We start from the raw sequence: 7492 nt of genomic DNA on the forward strand, positions 1-7492 counted from the left end.
CCCGCCCCCTCTGCCCCCCAGCCATTCAATGGCTCTGCATGTTAATTGCAAACAAGGCGTGCACATGGCTCTAATAAAGGCCAGGCCAATAGAACAGGAGCGCTGGCCGAGCAGCGCCTCCTCAGTAATCCAGAGCCACAAACTCTTTCTCTTAGAGAGGGAGTGGGCCGCCGCGGCCCCCACGCATGACTTACCAGGATGTAACTATTAAAAGCGGACCATCAGATACAAGGTGTTTAAATAAACCAATCAAGGTTGGTTAACATAGTTAAATCAGTCAACCAAATGGGAGAATGAAGCATCTTTGGCTGTGTCACTGGACCCTAACCCTGTGTTTGAACACACAGGACACCACATACACACTCTCTATCACAATCCAGCAGCACGACCGCTGTCACTGTCGTGTTCCAACAGTCGTACTTGCCTGCAATGGACAATTATTGGGCAGGAGCGACCGCGGTAGCACTTGTTAACCTTTCTGGAAAAAAAGGAGAAAAAGAAAATTTGACGTTAACCACAATGACTGCATTGACTGCAGCAAAACTGGGGGGAGCAAAACTGGGGGGAGCGGGCCCTAACCCTAACCTGGTCCTAAACTGTTGAACTGAGGGAAACTCTGCTGAAAAACCCTGACACTCAGAGATGTTGGCTAATGTTTGAAAATCAACATTGTTAAATCATTTTCCAAAAGCTACTGTTTAGCTGCTAATGGCTAACAATTAGCTGAAGTCAATTCAAAATAGGTACAAAGATAAAAATTTTAAAAAATCTAAAAATTAGGCTTAGTAAAATTCATCCAACAATTACTTGAAGTTAGCTAAAAATGTACGACAAATGGCTGGATGTAAGCTGATAGGTAAAGATAAACATAAGCTAACAGGTCACAAGTCGACGCCAACAAATGACAAAGAAAGAAGATGGAAAAAAAAATTAAAATAAATGTATTAAAATTCATTACACTAAGCAGAAAGTTACTGACGGTTTGACAGGTTAACAATTTAACAGTCTAACCGCCTGCTAGGTCTGGGGGACGTAAGGAGACCTGGTCTGCTGTCAATCAATCAATTTAATTTGAGAAAGAAAGAGAGAGAGAGAGAGAGAGACATTATTGTAGCAGCAGCAACTAAATAAATTGAGCATCACGTCAAACACTCTGGCGGTGGATGGATGTTGGCGGTGTGATGTTCCGACGCATTAACCCGGGCCAGTTCTGAATGTTGTAACCACAGGCTCACTGAAGCCAACCAGGCTTTTTACACAACCTGCTGTTGCCATGGAAACTGTCTACAGTGAACGCTTCGGCGTTGTTTTGCTTTTTTCATCCACAAAATACATTTTATATGAGATTATATGTCATCATACACTGAAGCTGAGGTTGGAGAATATAAACATTTGTTTACTTATATATGTTTGTATTTGAACTGCTGTGTATTAGGAAAATTTGACCCTGAAGAAGAAGAACCAAGTAAATAAAAACATCAAACCAAAAACTAAACCTTAGGGCATCAAAATGCTGTAAATACTGAATGGCTTCAATTGTTAGCTAAATGCTAACAGAAGCTAGGCTAAATATAGAGTATACATCGCTACATGTAGCAAAAATATAAGCTATAAGTGAGTTGCGTTTCACCTGGTTTTTTAGAGAGAGCTAAAATTGTGTTCAACTAATTAACCTGGTGTAAAGTTCCCAGTGAAATGAGTCAGAATATCTCAATAAATGTGGCTGCTAAAGGTTAGCATGCGAAGTGCAGTGGAACATCAACTAACGCACAGCTGATTATTATTTGTTATGTCAGTTCACGTCAGCATCATTAAACCAGCGGTCGATGGGTAAAGTGAGAACACGTGCACGGGCAACTGTGGCCTTGACATGCAAGAAAGGGGAGGGGTGGGTGGGGGCGGGGACACTGGGAGGAGTGAGACAAAATGCAGGTTGTGCACAGGCCTGGCTGAGGAGACACAGTTTCCAATGATCACTTTTGTGACTATGCAACTGGGCTCATATTACTAGCTGCAACATCACAAAAATGACACTGGCAACCGCAAAATACAGAGCTGGCCAGAAAGCAGAGGGAGAATCCAGAGTGAGGTGTCAACGGTCTGCAGGCTACGCTACCTCTGAGCTTCACTGTGGTCAGTCACAGCACCGACCCCCCCGTCTGTGGCTCTGCACCACAGACAGGGGGGGTCGGTGGACTCTTCTGCTCTGTCTGACCCAGAGGAGCGGGGGCTTCTCCTCTGCCAGAACACATTCTAAGGAGAACAGAGTGAGGTTATTCAGTCACTAGCCCCCACCGCTCCCTCCCGTCCCCCCACCCTGTTTTCACTGAGACAGCTCTGATTTAATTGGCTGTTTGAATTAGCTTTTCTTTTTCTTCCCTAGCCAAGCCAGGCAGCGCAGATCGCAGCGCAGATCTGTTAATTTGCTGCATCACATGTGTTGGGGGGGGGGGGGGGGGGGGGGGGGGGGGGGGGGGGGGGGGGGGGGGGGGGGGGGGGGGGGGGGGGGTAGAGGGAGGGAGAGAAAAGGCCCAGGATGAAAGGGAGTACAACCCCTCTGCAGGACACCAAGAGGCCGAGGGGGTGAAGGAGGGAGACAGACCAGAGAAGCACTGGGGGGAGGAGGGGGGGAATAAGAGCAGGCGGTTTGTCATCTGGGTCCTAGTTCTACAGTACTCTGTACCTGCGGAAGTCCAGCAGCGTCCTGGCCGAGGTGGGAATCCCACGGTCCATCCAAGACAGGAAGTGGAACTGGGTGACAGTGCGCGTCTCGTTAGTCTGTAGATTCTTCAAGTAGAAGCTTCGCACCAGAAAGTCCTCGCACCAGATGTGTTCAGAGACCAGGTTGACCTGAATGTGGAAGAGACCGCGTCAATGTCACGCCAACGTGACCTCTGACCATCAACACGGTCTGTGATTGGTCCTTCAGAACGTAGCAGAAAATCCAAACTTAGTTCAAGTGAAAGAGTTTTAACAAATCAAGTCCACCGTGTGGACAATCTGTGGACCACACCATGGAACCACTCAAGTGTCAAGATGTTTCTGATAGTGGAATGTTCTGGAATGATCTTAAATTTAGCTTTAGCATTAACAGCTACTGTGATTCTTTCAGAACATCAGATCAGACTTGGTCGTCCGTCACCTACTGCACCTCATATATGTGGTAGACGTCAGCGCCCTCGTCAGGCCAGTAGTGGTGACACTGCTTCACTCCGTTCTCAGAAAGAGGGGTCAGCATGACGATGACCACGCAGCCGCTCTCCCACACCATCTGCAGGTCAAAGCACAGACGTCAGACGGATGTTTCACCCATGCTGAGGTGAGATGACCTAACCTCAACGTGGACCAATCAGAGAACAGCCATGACTCCAACGAGCAGCACATTAGCAGCATGTTAGTGGATTAGGATCAGGGCAGGGCTGCTGTGGACGATTCATGCTTCCTCTGGTTTCGACATCCTAGTCAGGACCAGCTCCAGAGTTTCTTCACCATATGGATCCGATGGTCTCACTGATTACTACGGCGCTGCCCTATTACCACGTAACTACACCATTTGGCCACTGTTTGAGGAGGCTCCACCTTCAGGTTAACATGTTTTATAGCAGCCAGTCTCTGACGATGAGCTGTAATAACTGGATCACAAATGATCTGGTCTTTAACCAGCAGAACGTTGTAGAAAACATGGACGGGTGTGTATAAATGACTAGACCCTGAAGATAAAGAAGAAGAACAGAAGAACCTTCTGAACCTGAACCTGAACCGTGGTTTATTTTAGATCAGAAAAGAACTATTGTTTGAAAAATAAAACTGCAATAATAAATATTTGGAATCTGTCAACAAATAGTCAAGTCAATCATCAACGTATGGACTAATCCTTAAGAATCATTGAAGAGAAGATATCTTTATCTAATAAGGCTTTAAAAATGGACCAAAAGCATCATTACAGTGAGCTGGAGTCCAGTAGCTGTGAGCAGTGACAGTGTGTATGTAGGATCCACTGGCAGCCATCACTGTGAAAACACTGTCAAATGGTCCTGGTGGTCATCGTGCAGGTGTGGATTTGGTGACAGTTTACTGGTCATTTATGGCTGTAAACATAATAACTGACTCAGTCTGTCACTCAACAAAACTGAGGGGGTGAATGAACATGAGGTTCACCTGCCAGAAGTCAGGCACTGTAGAAGGAAGTGGACCCTGAGAGGCGACGTACGTGGGGTTACGGGGGTCGTGGTCCATCTGTCAGAGAGAGAGAAAGGAGGGTGAGGAAAGATTCAACATGTACTCTGAAAAGTGTGGGTACAGTACAGTACAGTACAGTACAATACTGTACTGAGTGACACGTGTGATGGATGCTGGGACGCAGCAGTGCATGAGCAGCTCTAACTGCTACAGAGAGACGTGTTGGGAGTACTACTGCAGTAGTGGCTGTGTTCTCCTGCCTCTTCACTACTCACACTCACAGTATACTGCTGTTGTGTCTGCAGTATTTCTGTAGTACTTCTGCAGCACTTCTACAGTTATGCATTCATTTATTCTAAGTTATGCGACCAATTGACATACGGACTGGTGTCGTGCCACGGCCCGGGGGTTAGAGACCACTGATCTAACTAATAAACATATACATATATATACACATTTCAATGTATTTGATAATAAAGTTGACTTTGACTTTGATTTAAAAACCAGTTGTCATGGAATCCGCACAGCAAAAGCTAACAATTTTACAGCCAAAGAAATGACATCTAAAAATGAGCCTAAAGAAAAGTGAGTCCAGTTTGTCCAGAAACAGCTAAAGATTATCATTTAGGGTTAGCTCAGCCTTGTGTCTTTACACAGCTATAGGTTTTCTATGGGAGGGGGGGGGTCTTTAGAGGGGGCCTGTGAGGTGGTGGGGTCTGTGAGAGGGGGTCAGCCATTTTGTAGCTAAACAATATGAAAATTCACCAAAGCAGGAGAAAGAAGAGCTAAATGTTGAAGTCTCTCAGACCAAGACGGATGGAGCCGTACTCACGATTGGACTGGCGTTGATGTAATCTGAGTTGCCGTGGTTGTTCTCAGCTTTCAAGGTGATCCTGGAATGATCATCTGGAATGGAGATGCATATTTGATCAAAACCTTATTTCCACACGTTTTTCTTTTTCCCAGTGACGGCTGAGGGGGAAGTGCAGTTTCAACACACTTTCATCATACACACACTCACACACACTCACTTGTCACACACGCCTGCATTGCTTCACCTTCAATGAGAATGTTTGAATTTGGAGTCCTGATGAATACTTCATCTGGAGGAGTCTGCAGGTGGGGCCGACGAGCAGCTGGTCATTTTTCATTTCATAAAGGTTTATTATTAAACTAAACCAAAACATACAGTACATGTATTTAAATGTGTACTTTAGTCTAAAACTGTAGTACAGTAGCAGAGGAAAACTGACGTCAAATACAGGACAAAAATGTTGATAATGAAGACGCAGAGTTTCAAACTCAGACTGTTGGTTTTTTGTTTTTGCCTGTACTGACCTGACACACACACTGCACCTACACCTACCTACCACACACTGTTTATCGGGGCCTGATTTCTGGGGCCATTATTTTCATGCCTGCGGCTAAAAAAAAACACAGTCTGGAAGAATGTGGTCATGTCTGAATGTGGGGCAAAATTAGCAGGAGTTTTTCTAGCTGTTTTAAAACCCTGAGAAAACAAAATATATACATATATACTGTATATTTGTGTGTGTGTGATTATATGTCCAGCTGATGTTGATGCTGTGATAATTGGACTGAGACTGAAGTGAGAGTTCTAATGGATCACTTTGATTTAACAGCTCCATCAACTTCACCTTCACTGAACGTTTTCAAAACCAACAGATTTACACGAGGACCTCTAGTGTTCACAGTCAGAACATCTGTTCAGAACAGACGGACGGCAGCTGCTGGAAAAAAACCCAAAGAGAACTCACAGGCCACCACGGTGTCCGACCGGTTCCTCTTGGAGTTCTGCTGGCCCTGTCCCACGCTGCAGATGCTGGGCTCTGCCTGGTAGGAGCACAGAGCCTCCCACTCCCGCTCCAGACGGTTCTTGTTCTTCAAGTGGTCCTCCATGTAAGACTGCAGGGACAGAAGGAGCAGCAAAACAGTCAGTCAGCCTCTGTGAGCCGGGTCGGAACCAGGGCTGACTGGAGACCCCACTTTTTATACCCATGGATACTGAATATGAATAAAAAAATATATTTCCCAAAAAACTGACCATAGATCCATCTATCCATCCATCCATCAACCATCATCCAACCATCCATCCATCCATCCGTCCCTCCATCCATCATCCATCTATCCATCTATCCATCTATCCATCTATCCATCTATCCATCTATCCATCTATCCATCCATCTATCCATCCATCTATCCATCCATCTATCCATCCATCCATCCGTCCCTCCATCCATCATCCATCTATCCATCCATCTATCCATCTATCCATCTATCCATCTATCCATCCATCCATCAACCATCATCCAACCATCCATCCATCATCCAAATTATTATGACGATGGTTGTCACAGTCAAAGACACAGTTGTGACAAATGAAAATCCAACTCTTGTTTTTCTAACTAAAAATTGAAAAAACATCAACTCTTTAAATTCAAATCAAACCAAATCTATGACTCAAAACAAAATGGGAATTGAACTGATTTTTGTTATATATTAATGTTATATTTATGACTCTAGCTAGAAAACTAGGGTGAACCTCAGAGTTTGGTTTGATTGTTCTAACCCCAGGCAGCAGCCCCCACTGGGGGCAGTGTGAAGTGTTACAGCAGCAGATTACAGACTAAGGGATCAGCTGGCTAACACGATGAGCTCAGATGTGCTGGGATTTTATTTCAGATTAAAGGCAACCCCCCCCCCAATCTGATTTTAGATTAGATTAGTGATGGAATACTACACAAGATCATTCAGCAACAGGTTTTGTCAAATACCTGTCATGGGATTGTTTGAGGCCTGCATCATGTTCCATCTTTTATTGATAAGGTTCAATCCTAACCACTGAGCCACAGCCCTGACCATATATTCTTACATATATTTCCATCAAATTATCGTCCGTAACTCAGTCATGGATTCAAACTGGCAACTCTTCCATCATCAGCCCTGACTCCACAGTTTTACATCACAATGGTGATAATAACCACACACGCCTCCACACAGAGGTCAGAGGTCAGAGGAGGCCTGACCTGAGACTTTTCTCCAAAATTTCTCACTTCAACAGAAAAAAAAAAATCCAAACTGAACAAATACCAGGTCTGACGGCAGGAAGTATTCACGCACACGCCCGTGAAATGACATATAATGACATAGATTAGTCACCCCCCCCCCCCCCCCCCCCCCAGCACTAGCAGCAGTATTACACCTGCATGTACTTGATACCTACAGTCTGGATGACATCTCCTTCTGCTCTCCATCCACTGCATTCTTTTTTTTTCTCCCCCTTGATGCAATG

At 45.0% G+C, this 7492-nt stretch overlaps 1 protein-coding gene across 5 annotated transcripts in view; it reads right to left on the reverse strand.

The window, feature by feature from the left end:
• The window catches only part of ptprn2 (protein tyrosine phosphatase receptor type N2), a 77000-nt gene that overhangs the window by 4108 nt on the left and 65400 nt on the right, over positions 1-7492 (reverse strand). For 4 of the 5 annotated variants that reach the window (XM_008308381.3, XM_008308380.3, XM_017031515.2 and 1 more), the window contains 6 exons: positions 5958-6105; positions 5012-5085; positions 4159-4236; positions 3152-3271; positions 2684-2850; positions 425-478 (listed from right to left, as the gene is read on the reverse strand). In XM_008308381.3, the coding sequence (XP_008306603.1) occupies positions 425-478; positions 2684-2850; positions 3152-3271; positions 4159-4236; positions 5012-5085; positions 5958-6105 (641 nt within the window). Of the gene's footprint in view, positions 1-424; positions 479-2683; positions 2851-3151; positions 3272-4158; positions 4237-5011; positions 5086-5957; positions 6106-7492 lie in introns of those variants that run through there. The other variant, XM_025054612.1, reaches the window with a different exon arrangement.

The sequence above is a fragment of the Cynoglossus semilaevis genome, chromosome 3 (genome assembly GCF_000523025.1).
Source record: "Cynoglossus semilaevis isolate Cse_v1.0 chromosome 3, Cse_v1.0, whole genome shotgun sequence".
Lineage (NCBI taxonomy): Eukaryota > Metazoa > Chordata > Actinopteri > Pleuronectiformes > Cynoglossidae > Cynoglossus > Cynoglossus semilaevis.